This window comes from Pristiophorus japonicus, chromosome 5 (assembly GCF_044704955.1).
Source record: "Pristiophorus japonicus isolate sPriJap1 chromosome 5, sPriJap1.hap1, whole genome shotgun sequence".
Classification (NCBI taxonomy): domain Eukaryota; kingdom Metazoa; phylum Chordata; class Chondrichthyes; family Pristiophoridae; genus Pristiophorus; species Pristiophorus japonicus.
In genome coordinates this window covers 265,341,121-265,367,595 of record NC_091981.1, presented here as the reverse complement: position 1 = coordinate 265,367,595, position 26,475 = coordinate 265,341,121, and the positions used below count along the sequence as shown (strand labels likewise).

At 44.6% G+C, this 26,475-nt stretch overlaps 1 protein-coding gene across 2 annotated transcripts in view; it reads left to right on the top strand.

The window, feature by feature from the left end:
* Nucleotides 1–26,475, top strand: part of LOC139264694 (protein mono-ADP-ribosyltransferase PARP14-like) — a 133,087-nt gene that overhangs the window by 23,587 nt on the left and 83,025 nt on the right. For both annotated transcript variants that reach the window (XM_070881616.1, XM_070881615.1), the window contains exons 4-9: nt 554–757; nt 3,102–3,332; nt 13,511–15,504; nt 21,170–21,415; nt 24,066–24,287; nt 24,787–24,883. In XM_070881616.1, coding sequence (XP_070737717.1) covers nt 554–757; nt 3,102–3,332; nt 13,511–15,504; nt 21,170–21,415; nt 24,066–24,287; nt 24,787–24,883 — 2,994 coding nt within the window. The remainder of the gene's footprint in view (nt 1–553; nt 758–3,101; nt 3,333–13,510; nt 15,505–21,169; nt 21,416–24,065; nt 24,288–24,786; nt 24,884–26,475) is intronic.

The window sequence follows — 26,475 nt, the reverse complement described above, 5'->3', positions numbered from 1 at the left end:
CCCAAAGATACAGGAAATGAATGGGAAAGTAGCTAGAAGAAAACGATTGGGAGGGAGGGGTGATCGGGTTAGGAAGGGAAGCAATTGAGAGGGAGGGCGGAAGATTGAGAGGGAGTGAGGGGGTCCGGAGGAGGTCAGAGAGTGGGGAGGCGATCATGAGGGAAGGGCGCAATTGTGAGAGGCGGAGGCAATTCTACTCCTCCCGGCTCCACATTCAGATAATTATTATTTTAACAAACTTACCTTTCTGGTGGCAACCTCTAACAGTCCCTTTAAAGACTACTGGTTAGGCCGAATGCAGGTAACTTTTTCCTGAACGCAGCCGGCCCAATGTTAGTTCAGGGCAGACTAAATTTAAAAGGGGGCTTCAAACAGATTCAGCCAGGGAATGGGCCTGTGCTGGTAGTGCACCTGGCCTGTGCAAATGATGGTCAGGAAAATTCCTGGATCCTGCTTCCTCACAGACTAATTACCAGGAATATACATTTGGACTATCATACCTTTAATGTTTTGTTTTAACTGTTACTTTTCTTTTTCTTTAAACTACTAATAGTTTCACATAGTAATGTACTGGATGAAAGTAATGAGCCAAGTGATCTTATTGACTCATCTCGAATTTGTATTAAACTGGAAACTGATGAGTTTGATCCTGAAGACTTCAGCTTTTACATTGATTGCTGCAGTGACACCGACTCTTTCCAGGTTTTTCACACCAATGAAACTTCAATTTTTATTGTGGAATTTACAGCTAACATAGGTAAGATTAAAGTGTGTAAAGCGCTATTGAACAGTCCAAATTACTTATGTGATGAAAATTCCCTTTAAAGCTGTTAGGTCAGGTCATTTAAATGTTTTGCACTTGTAAAAGGTATATTGGGCAGGGCAGCCCATGGAATCAGGAGAATGTTGCTCCAAATTAATGAGATGCAGTCATTTAAAGGTAAGAGGTTATTTATGGGGTAAGAATGTTGAAGGCGAAAACAAAATGGAGGCAGCAGATTTCAGCAAAAGCAATAGGTGGAAGGGGTGGATAACTGGTGAATGAGGTTGGAAAGACAGACAACACAACATGGAGGCACAAAACAGAGTCTCTGAGCAAGCAACAACATGGCAATGTCCCCTCATACCCTGTTTGATGGAGTCTTGCCCTAATTGGCACTCCATGATACTCATCCCCCAGAGGTCAGCAGTGCGAAATTCCATGCCTGTCTGGAAGTGGAAGCCAGACTGAATGCTGTCATTAGTATGTGCAGTATTTGAAAACAAATGTAGGTGAAGATGGCACATTTTAAGGAATCTCTCAAGCTAAGACAAGGTGCCACGTAAAAAGGTTACTGCACAAGATAAAAGTTCACGGGGTTGGGGGTAATATATTAGCATGGATAGATGATTGGCTAACTAACAGAGAACAGAGAATTGGGATAAATGGTTCATTCTCTGGTTGGCAACCAGTAAGTAGTGGGGTGCCGCAGGGATCAGTGCTGGGACCCCAACTATTTACAATCTATATTAATGACTTGGATGAAGGGACTGGTGTAATGTAGCCAAGTTTGCTGATGATACAAAGATGTGAGGAAAAGCAATGTGTGGGGAGGACACAAAAAATCTGCAAAAGGACAAGTGAGTGGGCAAAAATTTGGCAGATGGAGTGTAATGTTGGAAAGTGTGAGGTCATGCACTTTGGCAGAAAAAAATCAAAGAGCAAGTTATTATTTAAATGGAGAAAGATTGCAAAGTGTCGCAGTACAGCGGGACCTGGGGGTACTTGTGCATGAAACACAAAAGGATAGTATGCAGGTACAGCAAGTGATCAGGAAGGCCAATGGTATCTTGGCCTTTATTGCAAAGGGGATGAAGTATAAAAGCAGGGAAGTCTTACTACAGCTATATAAGGTATTGGTGAGGCAGTTTTGGTTTCCATATTTACGAAAGGATATACTTGCTTTGGAGGCAGTTCAGAGAAGGTTCACAAGGTTGATTCCAGAGATGAGGGGTTGACTTGTGAGGAAAGGTTGAGTAGGTTGGGCCTCTATTCATTGGCGTTCAGAAGAATGAGAGGTGATCTTATCTAAACGTATAAGATTATGAGGAGGTTTGACAAGGTGGATGCAGAGGCGATGTCAGCATCAGACTCGCGGGTCGTGAACCAGGCCACACACCGATTGTGGGGTGAAAGTCAAAGAGGAGGTGTGCTGCGCCGCGCGCCGCCATCTTTTTAACCCACTTACCGATCAAGCCGTTATCCGGTCTTTCGCAGGATCTGGGCCACGATCGTACTGCCTGACACTGTTTTGGACATGGCACCCCGCATCCCTGGTGGCCCAATGGAGGCAATCAAAGGCCCTGCAGAGCGCGAAGTGTCCCTCCCCTTTAACAGAAGGGGGAAGGGCGTTGAAACGCATCAGCACTCCCCGGAGGGGCCGTGTAGCACTCCTTTATGCGCCTGGGTAGCGCCCCTGATCCCACCCCGAGAGGAAGTGGAGCGCGCGACATTGTGCTCCACTTCCTGTGAGGGGCGGTGACCTCAATTTCACTTCCGGGGAGGGACTTCTACGCTGAGCGCAGGATGTCCAGCCCCAGAGAGGTTGCCGTCCCCAACCGGGGAGATAGCCAATTTCTCCCCCTCTTTTTCTACATCTGAACAAAAATGGATTTCATGAATGAAACTGCTTGCTGAATATTTGCCAATTGAAAATTTCATGGAAGCCATATGATCTTTCTTTCCAACTAGGAACTTTTAAGAAAAGGCCACGAAGCCCGACACACTATAGTCATTAACTAAGATTGTGCAACGGCAGCCCAAGGGAATGACGACTTTATTTTTCTTTGATTCCCTTTTTGATTGCTTTCAATCCAACTATCTCACTTTCTTATCTTTCAGTCCTTCCCTTCAGGTATCACTGAATCCATTTATTCAATGTACCTCAATATTTAATTGCCCAATTTTTAATTTGCATTCTCTGGTCTTCGAGCACAGTGAAGAGTTAGCCTGGATTTACACTAATGTGATTGATCAAATTTTATTTGGTATTTTGTCACTCATTAACTAGTATTCATTGTAAATTTTCCAAGTTTTTTCACCTTCTTTTCCCCCCACCTAGATTTGAATAAAGTTGTTCACAATATCAACAAGAAAACATTTCATGGCCTGAAACTGGTCGCTGAGCCCTTGCCAAGAACATGTTGTCTCCGAATTACTCAGTTCCCTGAGTCGATTGTACAGGATCATCTTGAATTGTATTTTGAACATTTCCTAAAAGATGATAATAATGTGGAGGTTCATTTAGACAGAGCTACACAGTCTGCAATAATGATCTTTCGAAGCCCAGAAGGTAAATATTTTCAGTAAATATAGATGATTTGGACCTGAGTGCAGGGAACACAATCTTGAAATTTGCTGCTGACACAAAAGTAGGAGGCTGGAGAAAATGTCAGTAAGACATCGACAGGCAAGTGCAATGGGCACACAAGTGGCAGATGCAATTCAATGTGGATAAGTGTGAAGTAATACATTTTGGAAAAATTGAGGAATGGAAGTATATACTTAATGGGAAGACACGTAAGAGTGTGGATGAAAAAAGAGCGACCTGGGGCTGAATTTTAATCTGCAGGAGCACATAGGTTTCGGTGCGGGTCGGGGAGGGGGGGTTAAAACCTGCAAAAATGACAGTGCGTTGGGAAGCCAGCTCCAACCCGCCGACTTCCGCATTTCACTCGCATTAGGCTGGATGCTGTCGAAATCTCGACTCTCAATAAGACTCTGACACAATCAGCTCCGGTAGATGTTCCTTTAATAAGTTTTACTTGCAGCAAGGAAAAGTCTCGCTCAGTCAAAGGCTGAGCGAAGACTTCCACAGTGGTACAAATTTACGATATCTTTATACAGTAGAACAAACAAGTTATGGTTCCATCACGTGTATCGGTTCTGCCCTTGCGGTCAGCAAATACAGATAAAGAGTTCTCCAATCATTTAATTAGCACCACATCCTTGTTTTAGTCTTTACATATCTGTACAACCTTTATCTAGTCCTTCTAAGGTTTAGCATCGCAACAGTTTATCAGTAGTACAGGGGAGTACACTTCCAACAGGACATTCTTTCTGTTATCTGGTGGTTAACCCTCCGGCTGGGTGGGTATATTCAAGGTTCCCTCGCTCATACAGACGACACCTGCTTTTCTTAATTAATCAGCAGTTTCAGCCAAGGTTAGCATGTTTATACAGAAACAGACTGCTTGCCGCAGAAGCTTCTGGGAGGATTGGGACTCCATTATGTTTTATTGCAAAAGGGTACATGTCAACTTTAAAGGTACATTTCCACAGTGCGCACAACTCCCTCTGGAGAGGCAAGTCGTCAACTACGATATTGATATGTCCTTACTATACAGTACAAATGCACACGAGGCCCATACTTGAGAGGAGGTCACTCTGTGACCAGTAACCTTTATTAGCCAGCACTGAAGTGATGAAGGTGGGTGGAGCTTCCCCTTTTATACCTGAAAGACCAGTTTAGGAGTGTCTCCCACAAGTTCACCACATAGTGGTCAATGTTCTCACAGTGTACAGCTTATACATAGGTTACAATGACAGTTAAATACATGACATCACCTCCCCCGCCCCCAAAGTCTTATTGGGATCACAGGTTAAGTCTCTCTGGTGGTTTACGCTCCCTTGTAGAGCGCCTGAGTTGGGGCTCCAGTTGTTGGGCGCTGGCCTGAGTGTCTGCTGTTTGTGGTGCCTCAGGCCTGTCCGGACTGCCCACAGTGACCGGGCTCTCCTCCACTTGGTTCCGGTGTTCAGTCACCTGTGGAGGAGTGAACTCTACATCGTGTTCTTCCTCTGCTTCTTCTATGGGGTTGCTGAACCTCCTTTTTGTTTGATCCACGTGTTTGCGGCAGATTTGTCCATTGGTAAGTTTAACTACCAGAATCCTATTCCCCTCTTTGGCAATCACAGTGCCTGCAAGCCATTTAGGCCCTGCAGCGTAGTTGAGAACAAAGACAGGGTCATTGACATCAATACATCACGCCCTCGCATTCCCGTCATGGTAGTCACATTGTGACTGGTGCCTGCTCTCAACAATTTCTTTCATGGTGGGGTGTATAAGGGCTAACCTGGTTTTGAGCGTCCTTTTCATTCGCAGCTCTGCGGGTGGGACTCCTGTGAGCGAGTGTGGTCGGGATCTATTGGCCAACAGGAGGCATGATAAGCGGCTTTGTAGGGAACCCCCTTAGATTCTGAGCATCCCCTGTTTGATTATCTGCACTGCTCATTCCGCCTGGCTGTTTGAGGCCGGCTTGAACGGTGCCGTTCTGACATGGGTGATACCATTTCCTGCCATGAAGTCCTGGAATTCAATGCTTGTAAAGCACGGGCCAATGTCGCTGACCAAGACGTCTGGTAGACCATGGGCGGCGACCATTGCCCGTAGACTTTCTACCGTGGCAGAGGATGTGCTTGAATTTAAAATGGCACACTCAATCCATTTGGAGTCGGCGTCTACTAAAACCAAAAACATTTTTCCCACGAAAGGACCTGCATAGTCCACATGGATGCGTGACCATGGCTTGGTGGGCCAGGACCAGGGGCTGAGGGGGGCTTCCCTGGGCGCATTGCCCAGCTGGGCGCACGTGTTGCACCTGCGAACACAAAGTTCCAGGTCTGCATCTATCAATGGCCACCAAACGTGTGACCTGGCAATTGCCTTCATGATGACAATGCCCGGGTGCTCATTGTGGAGTTTTCTGATGAACATCTCTCTGCCCATCTTGGGCATGACTGCTTGGTTTCCCCATAGTAGGCAATCGGCCTGAATCGAGAGTTTACCCTTGCGCCTGTGAAATGGTTTGAATTCCTCAGGGCATGCCCCATACGTGGCTACCCAGTCTCCATTCAGGACACATTTCTTGACTAAGGACAATAGCGGGTCCCTACTTTAATCTGATGGGCTGTCACGGGTGAGCCTTTGCTTTCGAAAGCTTCAACAGCCATGACCATCTCAGCAGCATGCTCGGTTGCCCCCTTGGTGGTGGTTAGGGGGAGCTTGCTGAGTGCATCGGCGCAGTTTTCAGTGCCCGGTCTGTGCCGGATTGTATAGTCATAGGCGGCTAACGTGAGTGCCCACCTCTGTATGCGGGGCGATGCATTAGCATTTATGGCCTTGTTGTCGGCCAAAAGGGACGTTAGGGGTTTGTGATCTGTCTCCAGCTCAAATTTCCTGCCAAACAGGTACTGGTGCATTTTTTTTTACAGCGTATACACATGCAAGCGCTTCCTTTTCTACCATCCCATAGCCCCTTTCTGCCTGGGACAGACTTCTGGAGGCATAAGCTACCGGCTGTAACTGACCCTTGGCATTAGCATGCTGCAACACACACCCGACCCCATAGGACGACGCGTCGCATGTTAAAACAAGTTTCTTACATGGGTCATATAGCGTTAACAGATTGTTGGAACATAACAAATTTCGAGCTCTATCCAAAGCCCTTTTCCTGGCTGTACCCCCAGACCCATTCACGACTTTTGTGTAGGAGCATGTGTAGCGACTGTAACAGCGTGCTCAATTTGCGAAGAAAGTTACCAAAATAGTTCAGGAGCCCCAGGAACGAACGCAGCTCCATCGTGTAACAGGGTCTGGGTGCTCTCTGGATCGCTTCTGTTTTGGATGCGGTAGGTCTGATCCCGTCTGCTGCTATCCTCATCCCCAGGAATTCTACCTCTGGAGCTAGAAAGACGCTCTTCGCCTTTTTCAGTCGCAGACCTACCCGGTCCAGTCTGCATGGCACCTCCTCCAGGTTGCGGAGGTGTTCTTCAGTATCACAACCTGTGATGAGGATGTCATCTTGGAAAACCACTGTCCTTGGAATCGACTTGAGGAGGCTTTCCATATTCTGTTGAAAGATCGCGGTGGCCGAGCGAATCCCAAACGGACATCTGTTGTACTCTATAGGAGGAATGGGGTACTGAAGTTGCATGTTCAGCCATGAACTCATTGAATGGCGGTGCAGGCTCAAACGGCCGAATGGCCTATTCCTGCACCTATTTTCAATGTTTCTATGTTTCTAACCCCTTGTGCATCATGATGGTGGTCAGCTTCCTCGACTCGCTTACCAGCTCCTGGGTCATGTAAGCTGAGGTTAGGTCCAATTTTGAAAAAGGTTTGTCACCGGATAGCGTTGCAAAGAGGTCCTCCGCTCTCGGTAGCGGCTACTGGTCTTGGAGTGACACATGATTGATGGTGGCCTTATAACCACCACATATCCTGACCGACCCATCCGCCTTGAGCACCGGCACAATCGGGCTCGCCCAGTCACTGAATTCGGCTGGTGAGATGATGGTTTCCCTCAGCAGGCGGTCCAATTCGCCTTCTATCTTTTCCCACATCACGTACGGCAGCGCTCTGGCCTTGTGGTGTACTGGCCTGGCGTCCGGGTTTATGTGAATCACTACCTTGGTCCCCATGGAAGTGCCAATGCCGGGCTGAAATAGTGAGTCAAATTTGTTCTGTGAGCATGATATTCGCTCCACACAAGAAATTGCATTGACATCGCCCCATTTCCAGTTCATGACAGCCAGCCAACTCCTCCCCAGCAGTGCGGAACCATCCCCCGGGACAATCCAGAGTGGCAACCTGTTCTCTGAGTCTTTGTGGGTCACGACTACCGTGGTGCTGCCGAGCAGCAGAATGATCTCCTTTGTGTATGTCCGTAGCTGTGCGTCAATTGGCAATAATTTTGGCCTCCTGGCCTTGGACGCCCACAACTTGTCGAACTGTTTGATACTCATCAGAAACCGACTGGCCCCTGTGTCTAGCTCCATTGATACTGGGATGCCATTGATGAGCACTTTCATCATTATCGGTGGCGTCCTGGTGTGTGAACTGTATATGTGCTCCACATGAACTCGCTGAACTTCAGCTTCCAGCGATTTCCCCTAGTGTCCATTTGGCCTCGTAGGGCTTACATCGTCCCCGTCCTCCTCGTACATCAACCTGGCCACAGGCTTCCTGCACATACGCGCCAAGTGACCGCTGACGTTGCAGTTTCTGCAGGTATATTGCTGATACCTACAAGCTCTGGATGTGTGTTTGCCTCCACACCTCCAACACGAGCCGTTGTTTGAAACAAAAGGTCCATTACCAGTCGATCGTCTCTGACTCTGTGTAACTGTTCTTAAGCACACCATTAACAGGTGTTGATGGCCCCATTACTGGCCGCATTGTTCCTTGCGATGGCGTGAATCGCCGCTCAGCTAGCCATTGTCTCTGTTGAGTTCCCCCTTTGAGTTCGACTACATGCTCTGGCATGTCCGATTGCCACTGTCTGCCTGGAGAACTGTGTGCCGCGTTAACAATGTTGACTTCCTGTCCATTTGCTGCATTTAAACCAAGATTTTTGTCAAACATCATTCTGGTCTCTTCCTCCCCTGAGATAAATGTCTGGGCCATCAAAGCCGCTGATTCCAGGGTCAAGTCTTTGGTCTCAATCAGTTTCCTGAAAACCCCAGCGTGCCCGATTCCCTCAATAAAAAAGTCTCGCAGCATCTCCGCTCTGCATGCATCTGGGAACGTACATAGGCTCGCCAGTCGCCGGAGGTCTGCCACGAAGTCTGGAACGTTTTGCCCTTCTCGCCGCCGGTGCGTATAAAACCGGTGTCTCACCATGTGCATGCTTCTCACCAGTTTAAGGTGTTCCCCAATCAACTTACTGACCTCTTCAAAAGTCTTGTCCGCCAGCTTCTCTGGCGCTTCATTAGGGAGTACGTCCTGGATCCACAAACAGTCAGGAGATGAGCCCTGCGTTTGTCGGCCGAATCCTGTCCCAGCCATTCCTTAGTGACGAAGCTTTGCTGTAGTCTCTCAATAAAGTCGTCCCAATCATCACCAACACAGTACCTCTCGTCTGTGCTGTTAGTGGCCATGTTCGCGTGGTTTAAATCCCAGTTTCTCGTCGCCAATGATATGTCCTTACTATACAGTACGAGGCCCATACTTGAGAGGAGGTCACTCTGTAACCAGTAACCCTTATTAGCCAGCACTGAAGTGATGAAGGTGGGTGGAGCTTCCCCTTTTATACCTGAAAGACCAGCTTAGGAGTGTCTCCCACAAGTTCACCAACTAGTGGTCAATGTTCTCACAGTGTACAACTTAGGTCAGCTTATACATGGGTTACAATGACAGTTAAATACATGACAGATATGTTATAGCTCAATTAGAGCAATATTTCAATACATTTTTAACTTTAATGTCAGGTTCACAGATTGCCCAGGCTTTCTAAAACTCGCCAGTGAAAGCAAGCTGAGTACACAGCGGCAAGTGAGGGAGCTGAATCAATCTTGGGGAAATATGCCAATAAGTACCCAGTACATACAGCTGCTTTCTTACCTGCTCGTGGGAAAGGGTTTCTTCACAGTACTTTTACTGATAAGTTACTTTCTTTACTTCGGAGGTTTGCCCTATCACATCAGGATGGGTGTTGCTTATGCTGCTTTAGATTAGACCTCAGATGAGGACCAAGATGACCAGCAACAGCATCCGCAGCCTCCTGGTCACAGACCTGTAGTTGCGCACTAGAGAGGCGACCAGCAGAGAAGTGCAGCTCACAAGAGGCATTACCCATGAAAACAGGGTCTACAGGCAGAGGCTCCAGTTTGTCAGGAGACTCAGATGTCACGTTTGGTGGTGGCAGACATTTGCAGCCTCCTAGAAGAGAACCTGCTGCCTGCTTGACCTGGTGGCCATGTGTTACCAGTGGCTATCAAAGTCACCACTGCCCTTTGTTTTTTTGCCTACAGGATCCTTCCAGGGCTCGGGCACAGATGTATCCAGGATCACACACAAATGCATGACTGATGGTTGTTTGTTAAGCCCGGCAAATATGTTAACTTTGTTTGCGATGGTGCCAGTCAGAATGGGCCCAAGTTTGCCCCCCCCGATTAAAACGACGCACCTCCATGAGGTGCGGCGACTTTCTACACTAAAAACAGCGGTGAAAACTTACCTCGGTATTCTCCCCACTCCTTGGAACGTTGCAGGCCTTGGCGTGGTGCCAGGTCCTGGCGCTGAAAACAGTGCCGGGACCTTTGCATATGCGTGCTAGAGTGTGCATGCATGTACAGTAGCTCGTCGTCCCTACAATTTCTGCAGGCTGTGTGGGAGGGGCCCGAAGCACGCCGCCCCTAGCCCTGGCCGAATGGGCTCCCTCATCCGCTTTCCCTGCCACGTTCAGCCTCCCCGCCCCCCCCCCCCCCCCTTACCAATGCTACGTTCGGCTTCCCCCCCCCACCCCTTTGCCAATACTGCATTCAGCTCCCTCCCACTTTACCGATGTCGCATTGAGCCTAGCCTCCCTGTGTGCGTCTTACCGCCCCAACCCTGGCCAAATGGGCTCCCTCATCGGCGGCCAGCTGCTAGTGTTTTTCTGCAGTAAAGCTTTGCTGAAGATAGGACTTCTATTTTTTATTTGTTTATTTATTATTTATTGATTGATTATGTGGTCCTAAATTCTTGTTTGATTTACATTCAAGTTTACTCTTCATCTGCTTTCAAAAGGAATCCTGCAAAATAGTTTGGCTGAAACTCTTTTTTACAGGACTTGCTATAATGTATTTACTAGTTTACCAATCCATTTTTAATCTAGTTGTTTAGTGCTTTGTAAGTCTTGGTGCTAGGTGCAGGTCCTCTCAGCTTCCTTGTATTTTTTATTTGTTATTGAATGCTTACTTTTGTGCTTTGTTTAGTGCTTGGTGCTTTAAATGTACTTACCTGCGCTGATTTCTTAGCTCACTGCAAGGTTTTTCTGTGCGACCACAAGTGGCCACATATGCTGGCCTAAGTTAGTTTGAAGTAACTTTTAGATGTCTAAACTTGCTTAAATGGCCAAAACAGGTGTAAGTGGCTGGTAACGCCCCCTTTTGAAAAAAAAAACTAAACTTTAAAAAAAACCTAACTAACTCACTTACACTGGAGCAAATTAAATGGGCAGAATTGTAATTTTTAAGATTCTCCAAAAAAATCTAGTTGCTCCAAAAAAAACGGAGCAATTCTTGGGCAAACTTGGGCCCAGAGAGTGGGTGCTCAACTTTGAGTCTCTGACTGGCTTCCCACAGACGCAGGGCGCCATCGACTACACACACGTGGCAATCCGGGCACTCCCTGAACAACCAGGAGTATTCAGCAATCACAAGGGCTTCCACTCTATCAATATGAGGCTGGTTTGCAACCACAAAAAGATGTGCAGGTGTGCACAAGATTGCCGAAAAGCTGCCATAATGGTTTTATCCTGCAGCAGTCCAAACTCCCTGATCTCTTCGGATCTGGAAGCAGACTTAAGGGGTGGCTACCTGGTGACAAGGGATACCCAACACTGAAGCCTAACAGTGCTACAATGAATGCCATATTGCCACCAGATGTGTGATTCAATTGGCCTTTCATGCTGTATTTCACAGGGTTCGCGCCACGATGGTGCAGCCCGGCACTCCGCTTCTGTGCCTGGCTGCGGTCATGGCTCCCCGCATTCCCAGTAGCATAGTGGAGGCCCATTGTTCCACTGCAGAGCTTGCAGCGTGCCCTCCCCTTTAACAGAAGGGGAGGGCTCTGTACTTGTGTCAACGCTATGCGGAGGGGCCACGTAGCGCTGCAACATTTGCGTGCTTACCACCCTGCTATTGCCCCCGAGAGGAAGTGGGACACAAAAGACATGAATTAGTCCTGGCAGGGTAAGATTATTGCAAGTTATCATGATGAAGGTGATCATATTTCTCTCGCTGTACACATGACTGAGTGCAGTGTGACATGTGGGTAGCTTTTATTTAATTGTGTCACCAGGAAACCAGGAGCACCCTGTCACCCATCTCTGATAGCCAGGGACTCCAAAACTCCATTGATCTCCAATGCCTTCTCCTCTGCCGTTATCAGCTGCGTGATCTATGGAGGACCCCCCTCCGGTTCTCTCCCCCTCCCTGGTGTTTTTTGCTCTGTTCTCCTGTAAGGAGGGAAAAAACAGACCGAGGAGTGAATGTAATGGAATGTGCTCATCTGATGGATGGAATGCATTTGGTGAAGGTGACTATGAGGGAGAGACATGGCATTGCACAATGATAAGGGTGGGTGGGACAGGTGGATGGGTAGATGCGGATGTGAGGAAGTGCATGGAAAGTGAAGGATGGGTGCAAGTGGGTGTGAGGAGTGAGGTGCTGGAGTAGGCTGAATGTGCTACTGTACTCACTTTTCCTGACCTGCTTAGGTCATTAAACCACTTTCTACACTGACTATATGAGCTTGGCACCACGCTTCTGCTACTGACCTCCGCAATCTCCAAACATGCCTTCTTTGTCTCAGCTGTAGGCTTCTTCCTCCTGTTGCTGAGGAAGAGTATTTCTCTCCTATTTCTCACAGCCCCCAGTGGCATATCCAAGGAGGCGTCAGTGAAGCTGAACGCAACCTTTGCCTATCTGGACTTCATTCTGACACTTCCTGTTCTCTGACAGCCAACTCCCATTCCTTCAACATGCACGTTTGGATTGTCCCTTTAAATACTGGAGTTGAGATCATATCATGAGAGTCCACATCATGCACGCTGTCGCTGATTACGGGAAACCTGGAAGTAAAATGATAATGAGGTAGATGAATTACAAAGCCACTGACAGATGCACTGCACTTCTGAGTTTCCCGTGCGCAATCGGATCTCCCTCCCCACCGCGTCCCCCCGCACCGCCCCCCCCCCCCCCAGCTCCCATCGCATCGCAAACTTAAAGTCGGGACCTTAAAGGCTCAAATGTTTCGTTCCCTAAAAGGTCAAACAATAAAAAAGCCAATGGAATTTTAGATTTTATAAGTAGGGGCAATTAGTATAACAGTAAAGAAATAATGCATTTTTTAAAAAAGAAACATTGGTTAGGCCATGGTTAGACTTATGTGGGCATTTCTGGGTACCCCATTATAAAAAGGACATTAAAGCCAGATAACGTGTTCTGTATTGAATAACCAGAATGATGCCAGGTAAACTATATTTAAGACCTGAAATGCTGGGACTATTTCCACTGGAGCAGAGAAGGTTATTAGGAGTTTTAATAGAGGTAAGATTATGAAGAGTTTTGATAGATAGAAGAAGAAAATACGTTTTCCTTTGATTGGGGAATGTGATAAACAGTCATCAATTTAAAATGATCATTAAGAGAAGAGTGGTTAAGAGAATTTCTTTATACAGAGGATTGTTGGAACATGGAATGCTTTGACCCAGGGATTGGTTGAGACAGTGACCATTGCCATTAACTGAAAATTGTCTAAATATCTGAAACAAAGGAAGATGCAAGACTATGGGGGTAAAGAATGGATAGTGTGATTAGTTTTGAATTGCATTAGCATAAAGGCAGCACAGACACGGCGGACCAAAACAGCTTCCTGTGCTGAAAACTTCCATGGTTCTAATTGTCAATTATTTATTATTTTGGTACTTCTGTATTCAGTTTATTTTTTTATATATGAAATAACTTTTGATTTTTTTTAAAATTCAGCTGTTGAGCGTGTTCTATCAGTAACACACAACATAAAAAGTCATACTTTGAAAATACACCGCTATTATGAAGGTGAGCAATTAACGGAATTTACATCTGAGCAAGACAGAAAAGATGCTGAACCATCAAAAGAGGACAAAGAAGACTCTGAATCACTAACCCAAAGGAGTGAAGATAAAACCAAACTTGCAAGCTGTTTTGTGACGGAACAATGTGGGTACCAAAACAAATACTATGTACTGATTTTGAAGAACCAGGATCTAGACAAAGAGTTTCCTAATGTTCAGTTGCAATTTGACATGTCACAAAATGTAGTGCAAATTACAGGGATGGAAAATGATGTTTTAAAAGTTCAAATAAAACTGTTTAATAAAGGAAACCAAATAACAAGTAAAATCATCCACTTATCAAAACATTTAAGAATATTTTTGACACAGTTAGACAAGGAAGGTTGCCTTACAGAAATGTTTTTGGATTCAGGAATTAATGCAGCATATTCATATAATGAAGCCGAAGATAAAGGAGTTTTGTATGCAGCATCAGAAAACAGCCGATTAAAAGCTGAAGAAAAACTAAAGATGACCTTTGCAGAAGTAGTAGTACCAATTCCAGAAAACTTTCACTTGGACAGTACGAATGATTTCAATCTGCTCATAGAGGAAACCACAACATCTGTGAAAAGAAATCATCAGGAATTAAAAGATGTAAAAGAGAAGTACTTACTGCAGCACTACCTGGAATCAGAAGCGAATTCAGGCCAATCTGACTGTGTCATCCTTGTTGGCTACAGGATAGTTACTGAAGAAGCAAAAAGATGGATTGAAAATTACATGAACGAAAACTGCTTAAAGGAACTTTTTATTGAAGTTCAACCAATGGGTGTCTTTGAGTATGTCCAGAGGTTTGTGAATTTTTCAGATGTACTCCCCCAAGATGTAAATATAGATTTTGTGAAGAATGAGCAATCATTGGGACTACAGATTAGAGTGAGTATAAAAAATGCAACACAAACAAAAGCTATAATAATGGACATGTTGAAACAAATTAAAATACAAAGCCGACAACTATGCCAACCTGGTGCTGTTCAGTTTTTTGGTAAAAACCGGGACCTGTTGAAGAAACTGGAAAACCCTTACCGATGTGTAATCTACACAGAAGATCAAGAAGGGCAACAAACAAATCCTGCTCTTTCAGAAAAAACAGAAATAGTTTCAACAGCCATGTTTCTGAACAAGTTTAAAATATCGGTCGTTAAACATAATTTAGTGATTCATGAAGTTGATGCAATTTTACACCTGACCAATGAGATGCTGGATTGTTCCAGTGGATTGTCAAAAACACTTGTAGATGTTGGAGGTCCTGAACTTCAAGAAAATATTAATAGACTGAAAGGTAATAGACAACGGATGAAAGAGGGTGCTGTGATTCCAACCAGCCCTGGAAAATTACCATGTCTTATGATCTTTCATGTCATGTGGACAAAATCAGATACACAAGATGTGCAAGAAGCTCTTATGACGAAGATATTAAGAGCTCTGAGTAGTATCAATTCTCAGTTTTACACATCTGTTGCAATTCCTGCGTTTAGTTTAGGAGAGTCTAAGTCCTCAATACGGACTATGGTAAAGGCCATCAAGCAATATTGTGAGGAATTCGGAAATTCTGATCCAAAACTAACTGACATCAGACTTGTAAGTACTAATGAAGCCTCCATTAAAGCAATGAAGAAAGCTGTTAAAGAGCTAATAGAACCGGAAGGTAAACATTCAAAGATGCCAGCTGTGATGAAATTAGCCTGGAGACACGGGAATAAAAACTCATCTGCTAACACAGGACTGGAGTTACAGAAAGAAGCCAGTAAACCGCCTAAAATATCTGAAATGCAACCTGACACTTCCATGCCTCAAGTAGACCCAGGCAACTCAGATGACACGTTTGAAACACCTGAAGGATTAAAGGTGATTCTGGTGAAAGGAAGCATTGCAGATCAAAAGGTAAAACAAATAAGTAGGTGAACTGCAACATTGTTATTACCAATTTAAGGGTATCTAAGGTTAAGACATGGCAGGAGAGCTCGGCCATGTGATATGCTCCTCCTGTACCATGTGGGAACTCGGGGACACTTCCGGTGTCCCTGGGCGCTACGTGTGTGGGAAGTGTATCCGCCTTGAGCTCTTGACGGTCCGCGTTGCGGAATTGGAGCTGAGGGTGGATTCACTCTGGAGCATCCACGATGCTGAGAATGACATGAGTATCACGTGTAGTGAGTTGGTCTTACCACAGGAGAAGGGTCCACAGCCAGATAGGGAATGGAAGACCAGCAGGAAGAGCATTGCAAGAAAGATAGTGCAGGGGTCCCCTGTGATCATCTCCCTGCAAAACAGATACACTGCTTTGAGTACTGTTGGGGAGGATGACTCATCAGGGGAGGGCAGCAGCAGCCAAGTTCATGGCACCGTAGGTGGCTCTGCTGCAAAGGAGGGCAGGAAAAAGAGTGGGAGCGCGATAGTGATAGGGGATTCGATGGTGAGGGGAATAGATAGGCGTTTCTGCGGACGCAACCGAGACTCCAGGATGGTATGTTGCCTCCCTGGTGCAAGGGTCAAGGATGTCTCGGAGCGGGTGCAGGACATTCTGAAATGGGAGGGAGAACAGCCAGTTGTCGTGGTGCACATTGGTACCAACGACATAGGTAAAAAAAGGGATGAGGTCCTACGAAAAGAATTTAAGGAGCTAGGAGCTAAATTAAAAAGTAGGACCTCAAAAGTAGTAATCTCGGGATTGCTACCAGTGCCACGTGCTAGTCAGAGTAGGAATCGCAGGATAGAGCAGATGAATACATGGCTTGAGCAGTGGTGCAGCAGGGAGGGATTCAAATTCTTGGGGCATTGGAACCGGTTCTAGGGGAGGTGGGACCAGTACAAACCGGACGGTCTGCACCTGGGCAGGTCTGGAACCAATATCCTAGGGGGAGTGTTTGCTAGTGCTGTTGGGGAGGAGTTAAACTAATATTGCAGGGGGATGGGAACCTATACAGGGAGACAGAGGGAGACAAAAATGAGGCAAAAGCAAAAGACAGAAAGGAGATGAGGAAAAGTGGAGGGCAGAGAAACCCAAGGCAAAGAAAAAAAGGGCCACTGTACAGCAAAATTCTAGAAGAACAAAGGGTGTTAAAAAAGCAAGCCTGAAGGCTTTGTGTCTTAATGCAAGGAGTATCCGCAATAAGGTGGATGAATTAACTGTGCAAATAGATGTTAACAAATATGATGTGATTGGGATTACGGAGACGTGGCTCCAGGATGATCAGGGCTGGGAACTCAACATCCAGGGGTATTCAACATTCAGGAAGGATAGAATAAAAGGAAAAGGAGGTGGGGTAGCATTGCTGGTTAAAGAGGAGATTAATGCAATAGTTAGGAAAGACATTAGCTTGGATGATGTGGAATCTATATGGGTAGAGCTGCAGAACACTAAAGGGCAAAAATCGTTAGTGGGAGTTGTGTACAGACCTCCAAACAGTAGTAGTGATGTTGGGGAGGGCATCAAACAGGAAATTAGGAGTGCATGCAATAAAGGTGCAGCAGTTATAATGGGTGACTTTAATATGCACATAGATTGGGCTAGCCAAACTGGAAGCAATACGGTGGAGGAGGATTTCCTGGAATGCATAAGGGATGGTTTTCTAGACCAATATGTCGAGGAACCAACTAGGGGGGAGGCCATCTTAGACTGGGTGTTGTGTAATGAGAGAGGATTAATTAGCAATCTCATTGTGCGAGGCCCCTTGGGGAAGAGTGACCATAATATGGTGGAATTCTGCATTAGGATGGAGAATGAAACAGTTAATTCAGAGACCATGGTCCAGAACTTAAAGAAGGGTAACTTTGAAGGTATGAGGCATGAATTGGCTAAGATAGATTGGCTAATGATACTTAAGGGGTTGACTGTGGATGGGCAATGGCAGACATTTAGAGACCGCATGGATGAATTACAACAATTGTACATTCCTGTCTGGCGTAAAAATAAAAAAGGGAAGGTGGCTCAACCGTGGCTATCTAGGGAAATCAGCGATAGTATTAAAGCCAAGGAAATGGCATACAAATTGGCCAGAAATAGCAGCGAACCTGGGGACTGGGAGAAATTTAGAACTCAGCAGAGGAGGACAAAGGGTTTGATTAGGGCAGGGAAAATGGAGTACGAGAAGAAGCTTGCAGGGAACATTAAGGCGGATTGCAAAAGTTTCTATAGGTATGTAAAGAGAAAAAGGTTAGTAAAGACAAACGTAGGTCCCCTGCAGTCAGAATCAGGGGAAGTCATAACGGGGAACAAAGAAATGGCAGACCAATTGAACAAGTACTTTGGTTCAGTATTCACTAAGGAGGACACAAACAACCTTCCGGATATAAAAGTGGTCAGAGGGTCTATTAAGGAGGAGGAACTGAGGGAAATCTTTATTAGTCGGGAAATTGTGTTGGGGAAATTGATGGGATTGAAGGCCGATAAATCCCCAGGGCCTGATGGACTGCATCCCAGAGTACTTAAGGAGGTGGCCTTGGAAATAGCGGATGCATTGACAGTCATTTTCCAACATTCCATTGACTCTGGATCAGTTCCTATCGAGTGGAGGGTAGCCAATGTAACCCCAGTTTTTAAAAAAGGAGGGAGAGAGAAAGCAGGGAATTATAGACCGGTCAGCCTGACCTCAGTAGTGGGTAAAATGATGGAATCAATTATTAAGGATGTCATAGCAGCGCATTTGGAAAATGGTGACATGATAGGTCCAAGTCAGCATGGATTTGTGAAAGGGAGATCATGCTTGACAAATCTTCTGGAATTTTTTGAGGATGTTTCCAATAAAGTGGACAAAGGAGTACCAGTTGATGTGGTATATTTGGACTTTCAGAAGGCTTTCGACAAGGTCCCACACAGGAGATTAATGTGCAAAGTTAAAGCACATGGGATTAGGGGTAGTGTGCTGACGTGGATTGAGAACTGGTTGTCAGACAGGAAGCAAAGAGTAGGAGTAAATGGGTACTTTTCGGAATGGCAGGCAGTGACTAGTGGGGTACCGCAGGGTTCTGTGCTGGGGCCCCAGCTGTTTACATTGTACATTAATGATTTAGACGAGGGGATTAAATGTAGTATCTCCAAATTTGCGGATGACACTAAGTTGGGTGGCAGTGTGAGCTGCGAGGAGGATGCTATGAGGCTACAGAGTGACTTGGATAGGTTAGGTGAGTGGGCAAATGCGTGGCAGATGAAGTATAATGTGGATAAATGTGAGGTTATCCACTTTGGTGGTAAAAACAGAGAGACAGACTATTATTTGAATGGTGACAGATTAGGAAAAGGGAAGGTGCAACGAGACCTGGGTGTCATGGTACATCAGTCATTGAAGGTTGGCATGCAGGTACAGCAGGCGGTTAAGAAAGCAAATGGCATGTTGGCCTTCATAGCGAGGGGATTTGAGTACAGGGGCAGGGAGGTGTTGCTACAGTTGTACAGGGCCTTGGTGAGGCCACACCTGGAGTATTGTGTACAGTTTTGGTCTCCTAACTTGAGGAAGGACTTTCTTGCTATTGAGAGAGTGCAGCGAAGATTCACCAGACTGATTCCCGGGATGGTGGGACTGACCTATCAAGAAAGACTGGATCAACTGGGCTTGTATTCACTGGAGTTCAGAAGAGTGAGAGGGGACCTCATAGAAACGTTTAAAATTCTGACGGGTTTGGACAGGTTGGATGCAGGAAGAATGTTCCCAATGTTGGGGAAGTCCAGAACCAGGGGTCACAGTCTAAGGATAAGGGGTAAGCCATTTAGGACCGAGATAAGGAGAAACTTCTTCACCCAGAGAGTGGTGAACCTGTGGAATTCTCTACCACAGGAAGTAGTTGAGGCCAATTCACTAAATATATTCAAAAGGGAGTTAGATGAAGTCCTTACTACTCGGGGGATCAAGGGGTATGGCGTGAAAGCAGGAAGTGGGTACTGAAGTTTCATGTTCAGCCATGAACTCATTGAATGGCGGTGCAGGCTAGAAGGGCTGAATGGCCTGCTCCTGCACCTATTTTCTATGTTTCTATGTTTCTAAATAATGAGTAATTTAAGTCTATGTACATTGAGATAAATATACTTTTGGGGCTAAAACTTGAGGTGGGCCCCATTTGGGGCGGTAACATTCGCGAGGCGCGAGACTTTGCACTAGGCCTGGATCACCGGGGAGCGGGGGTGCCGCACGATCAGCCCAGCACTCAGTCCCGGGCTGAGAGATCACGGCACAGAACCCGCATCCAATACTGAAACGATGAGCAAAAAAAACCTAACTTTTTTTGACGAGCAGCCGGCCACCTCCCCTTTAACTTTCACCCCGCTAGCAGCCGGCCGCCCGGGTCGCGTCCCCTGAATCTGTCACTGTCATCATCCGCCGCAGCTTCAGGGAGCGATACCCAATTCAGGGTCTGGGGCTCCGTGCACAGCGATGATGGATATCGGGGTGCAACGCAATGGTGCCGCTGCTAAACTCATGACGAATTTAGTGGGAGTCGTTAATGGCGGCACGCCCAGTTGTAAAGTCGTTTGCGTCCCGTTAACTAACGGGAGCCGCAAATGACCCAAATTTCTTCTTGAACTCTAGGGGAATCAAGGGATATGTTCGGTGGCTGACGTGCTTGCTAGAAGCAGGCAATAGCCTCGTGAATTAATGCAAATCGGGGTCTCGTTACATCAGTGACACCACAATTGCATATTAACCCAGGCCTGAGTGGGGAAGTTGCTGCAACTTTGCTGCTAGATGAAGGAGGTCGGCAGCTGTCAGGAGGACAGAGAAGCACTCTAAGGTAAGTGGAAAAACTTTCCTTTGTGGGAGTGCTCCTCCTGGACCCACAAGGAAAGCCACTGCCCACCCTGCCCCAGATTCCCCTCAACTCCTCCCCACTTCCGTCCCGTGAGACACTTTTGAAACCCCTTCCATGTGATGTACCTGCTTGCTGGTGAACATTCTTTTGGGCTAGCTTGTGGCATTTGGCCATGTGAACTTGCTCTGCCACCTGCCGGCCAGTTGCCACTTTTCACCCGTTTCAGGTGGACAGTTGAGCGGTGGATGAAGCCCTGGGTTCAAATACCCCAGGCCTCAGGCCAGCAAGTCCATTTTGCGCTTGTCCTGCCTGCTCTTTGTGAAAGATAAATAAATCATAATGGTCCAGTATGTTTCTATGTTCCAATGAGATTAACTTGATGGAATGAAGTCCATGATGGAGTAGATTCTACATTGCCTTGCATGATGGGCTGAATGGTGTTTTCCTGTTCCACAATATTTTTATGTCGCTGGGCTCCCCTTGTTTCCATTGCAGAGTATGGAAAATACAAATTGAGAATCATGCATAGGGATCTGATAAGATAAAAACAGCACTGTTGGATTCAGCTTGTGACTGTACAATCCTATTATATGTGCAATAAATAATCTTGAAGGAATTTATTGTTATGATAGCTATAAGGAAATGTAATAAAATGTAAGCGATTAGCAGTTGTTGAATGCAGTTATTGTATTCTGTAATTGCAATGTGATGTATACTGGTAAGATTTGATCAATCTGACTGAAGTGCTAAATTTGAAACAGTGTTTTCCATTCAAATTTCATTTCTGTTTAAATATCTTTTCTAGTCTGATGTCATCGTGAACACAGTATCTACTGATATGAATCTTTCACAAGGACCTGTATCTAGTGCAATTCTAAAACTGGCTGGGGATCAATTACAAACAAACACGAACAAAGCCAAAGGCTCAAAGACTTTTCAGGCTGGAGATGTTTTATGTGTTAGCACCTTAGACTGTGAGTTGCAGTGCCACGAAGTGTACAATGTAATTTGTTGTCACTGGAATGCGGATAAAGCTTCTCAAGCTGAAGGAGTAAGTTTATTTACTGGAATTATATTTTCTATCAGTATGACTGTCTTCATTGCTTTGATTTATGGAAGTATTGTTTCTTGAACTAATAAAAGTGTTTAAACTGCAACTAACTTATAGACTGAATGATTTTTCCATCATTCAAATCATTCTCATACTTTTTCTATTCTAACCCTTTTAACCAAAGGAGATGTATATGCATATGTTTGTGTTTGTGCTAGTCTCCTTAAAATTAATTGTTCCCTTGATTCAATTGATTTCAGTTTCCTATGGCTGTCTATACCGACCCTTGGGGACAGTCCCCCGGCAATGGAGAGGCAGAAAGTTCGGGGCTTGGGGAAGGGGCCAGGGAAGTCGGCCACGATCAGCAGAGCGGAGGCTGAAGGTTTCCTTGAAGAACACAAGGAAAAGGCACTTATCTTGTAGAGCCAACAGCTCCCACCTCCCTTTCACTGCTGGGTTTCCCAACCAATGAGAAACCCGCACAGCATCTCTAAAATTTTAAATCGGGTTTCCTATTGCACTGTGGAAGCCTGATTTAAATATGTTAATGAAGTGCCTCACTCCTTCATGGCAGTACACTCAGACGCCATGAATCATACATCAGTGGCATAGGAAAATTTTCACTTATCTTTCTTTCTTCATAGCACACCAGCCTATGGGAATTGTGGTGATGCTATTCCGCAATATTTTCTTTTACTTATTCTCATTCTCCAGCTATGAGGCCTATAATTTTAATGGTGTTTGCTATACTGCTGCAGATGGTGGATACTGCTCCCTCTATAGCATTCTTTTGTCTTCTGTTGCTGAAGAGCAAGAGAAGGAAAGAGAAAAGGTCTCACTAGGAATTACCAGCACTGTCCATGCAAGTAGGACAAGCAGGTTTTATACTGCTGGAAGTGGGTTGTCTTGAACAACTGTGAACACTTGAGAGGTATAATTAGTACAGTGAATGGTGACTTTGTTGAAGCTTTCAGAATCAATGGGGCACAATCTTGATGAAGTATGAAGGAGATCAAAACAGACCTTGCAGGTCTTGACTGAGAATCTAAGAAATAGGCCAAGGTAACTAGGTTTACCTTTTTATCACCTTATTATTTGATCTAAAATACTTTGAAAAGCTATATCAAAGCTTTGAAAAGAAGGAAGATAGAACATGTCCAGGAAACTATAGACCAGTCAGTGGTAGGAAAAATAATGGAATCCCTACTGAAGGAGAAAATAGAAGAACATCTCAAAGCCAAAAATATAATAATGAATCATCAGCATGGATTTCAAAAAGGGAAAGTATTGCTTGACAAACCTCATTGAATTTTTTGAAGAGGTAACAGAGAGAATATAAAGGGTAATGTAGTAGATGTAATTTATCGAGATTTTCAAAAGATAGAACATGTCCAGGGGACGATAAGCCCTTCGATAAGGTACCACATAATAGACGAATGAATAATGTCAGAGAATGCGGAGTCAGGGGACAAGTAGCAGAATGGATAGCGAGCTGGCTTTGAGGCAGAAAGCAGAGTGTAGGGGTAAAGAATAGCTATTCACAGTGGCAGAAGGTGGGTCGTGGTATTCCACAAGGATCAGTGCTGGGACCACCGTTGTTCACAATTTATATTAATGATTTAGAGTTTGGAATCAAAAGCACAATTTCTAAATTTGCGGTTTGCACCAAATTTTTTTTTGGGGGGGGGAAATAGTCAATACTGAGGAGGAATGCAACAAATTACAGGAGGACATTAATAAACTTATAGAATGGGCATATAATTGGCAAATTAATTTCAACACAGATAAATGTGAGGTATTGGAATTTGGTTAGAAAACTAGGGAGGTCAGTTATTGCTTGGAGGGTGTGAGTTTGGGTGGGATGGAGGAGCAAAGGGATCTCAGAATACAAATACACAAATCACTAAAAGTAGCGACATAGGTTAACAAGGCCACAAAAAAAAAGCCAACCAAGCACTAGGGTTTATTTCTAGAGGGATAGAATTGAAAAGTAGTGAAGTTATGCTAAACTTGTATCGAGCCTTGGTTAGACCACACTTGGAGTACTGCGTACAATTCTGATTGCCATATTATAGAAAGAATATAGAGGCACTGGAGAGGGTGCAAAGAAAATTTACAAGGATGATAACCAGAAATGTGAGGGTATACCTATCAGGAAAAGATGAACAGGCTGGGTCTCTTTTAGCTTGAAAAAGAAAGCTGAGGGGTGACCTAATAGAAGCCGTTAAGATTATGAAAGGTTTGGATAGAGTGGATACAGAGAGTGTCTCCACTTGTGGGGAAGAGCATAACTAGAAGTCATCAATATAAGATAGTCACCAATAAATCAAATAGGGAATTCAGAAGGAACTTCTTTAACCAGAGGGTGGTGTGAATACAGAACTTGCTACCACAGGGAGTAGTTGAAGCAAATAGAATAGATGCACTTAAGGGAGGCTAGATGAGCATATGAGGGAGAAGGGAATAGAGGGTTATGTTGATAGAGTTAGATGAGGAAAGATGGGTGAAGGCTCGAGTGGAGCATAAATGCCGGCATGGACTGGTTGGGCCGAATGACCTGCTTCTGTGCCGTATATCCTATCTAATCCTATGTAATCACAGTATATTTGACATAGAACATAACAGTATGCAATAATTTTTTATTAAACAGTTGCTTCGAACAATAATCCAAGAATGCCTAAAGCATGTGCAAGAAAGCAAATACAGATCGATCAGTTTTCCTGCCATTGGCACCGGAAATATGAGATTTCCAAAAAACATTGTAGCACAAGTGTTTTTTGAGGAAATACAAAAATTCAGCAATGCAAATCCCACATCCACACTTAAAGAAGTGAAATTGATCATATATGAAAAGGACTTGGCTGTTTACTCGGTATGTACATACTTTTATATTTTCTATTGTATATTCAGCTTTTTACAAACTTCACTGCTTTACCTTTGTTCTTGGTTTTTCAGTTTAAAACTATGTCCCAAAAATATTTTCTAGTGTTTAAATTTTCTATGGTTTCAACCACTAGAGCAAAAATCTGTGCAACATTTTAAACAGTGACTTTTCAAAATGTAAGAAACTTTAATTGAACATAATTACAATGAGTGACGTTCTGCAAGAAGAACCTGTTACATTTAAAGGGAAGATGCTTATACATTGAACTAATTTGAACATTTTACTTCACCTAAAAAAAAATCAATGACAAGTATATATATGCATTATTAAGTATGTATTCTCAACAATAAGATTTGGAGATCAAATATTGATTAAAGATGCTTAAATGTTATAATTTTGCTTGCATTCCAGTTTTAATATTTATCAAATAACAATGCTTTGGAATATTTAGACAAAAATAACACATAAAACATCTTCAATTTTGCAGGCATTTGTGGATGCTATGCTGATAGCTGAAGGAATACCAGCCCACGAGCTCCTGAACTATAACGGGATTAGAAATACACAACCAGCAAATAAGACAGGTAATTAAAAATATTATCTCAGTATTTTTAAATAAATTTTAAATTTTAAAGTGCTAGACATCTCTTGTGCTTGTAATAGCAAGATTAATTAACATTATATTACTGTACTTATAAAATGTAATTGTAATGAAATCAGGATTCTTTTTCCTTTGGTATCCTTCATGTACCAATGGGTTTACCAAAATAGAATACAATCTTTTTTATTCATTCATGGGACGTGAGCTTCACTGGGAAGGCCAGCATTTATTGCCCATCCCTAATTGCCCTTGAGAAGGTGATGGTAAAGGGAGATAGAACAATAGACCCAGGGAACTAAGGACCAATTAGCTTAACATCAGTGGTAGGAAAGATAATACAATCCTTAATCAAAGGTGTAATAGAAGAAGCATCTAGGGCCCGAATTTGATGAAGGCCTCCGCCCGCCCAAGTGCTGCCCAAAGGACCGCCGATGGCCGCCGAGGTCCCTGACAGTTCTTTGGATGGGATTTTCATCAGCAAGGTCCCTCGAAGGTTGGCAGGCGGCAAAGCAGTTATATTCGCCGCCAATCTGGGTGGGAGCCGGTGGGAGCTCTCATTCTTGGCGGCAAATGCGCTTGCTGCCCAAGTGCCGCTGAGGATGGAGTTGGGCCCACGGAGGGTCGAACATCTAAAAATAAAAAGTACAAAAAAAAACGTCTGACGACCTTAAGGGGACCCCATACAGGTAAGTCTCTAAAAGAAATAAATGAAAACCTGTTTCCCCCATCTTCACACTTACTGCCTCCATGCAGCGGTCCACCGCTGTCCTGCCGCTGACTCCAGCCGACTCCGCCCGCATGAATATCGCATCTTGGCGGGCGGGAGTCTACTTAAGCGCATCGGCTGTCCGCTGGCGTCGGCGGACGCTTCCCGGCGGCTTTCCCCTCCTACCCGCTCCAGGCCACGTCGAAAGTGGCACTGGGTGGTTCAAGCAGAGGAATGCCGGTGGCAGTGGGCGGTAAGTTCATCAATTTCGGCCTCCGAAAGACTGAAAATATAATAAAGAGTGGTCAGCAGATTCCAAAAGGAAAAGTCATACTTGACCAACCTTACTGAATTCTTTCAATAAGGGTAGATAAGGGTAATGCAATAGATGTAATATATTTGGATTTCCAAAAATCCTTTGATAAGGTACTGCATAATAGACTCATGACGAAGGTCAGAAATTGTGCAGTTAGGGAAAAGTATCAGAATGGATAGTAAGCTGGCTACAAGACAGAAAACAGAATCAAGGATCGGTGCTGGGACCACATGGCAATTGAAAGTACCATTTCAAAATTTGCGGATGACACCAAGTTGGGGGGTATCGTTCATACAGAGAATTATGCCAGGTTAGGAACACGTTCATGCTCTATCACAGCCTCTCTTCATATCTGTTTGTGAGTAGCTTAGAGAGTTATTTTGTTTACTATTATACTGTATTAAAAGAGGAATTTATACATGTTTATTGACTACTTCATCCAAAACTGTATTTATGGAGTTAATAGTTAAAGATAATAATTTTGTGATAATAGAGTCCATGCAACAAATATGGTTTCACTACAACAACTTATAGTATCTTTACAACAACAGTT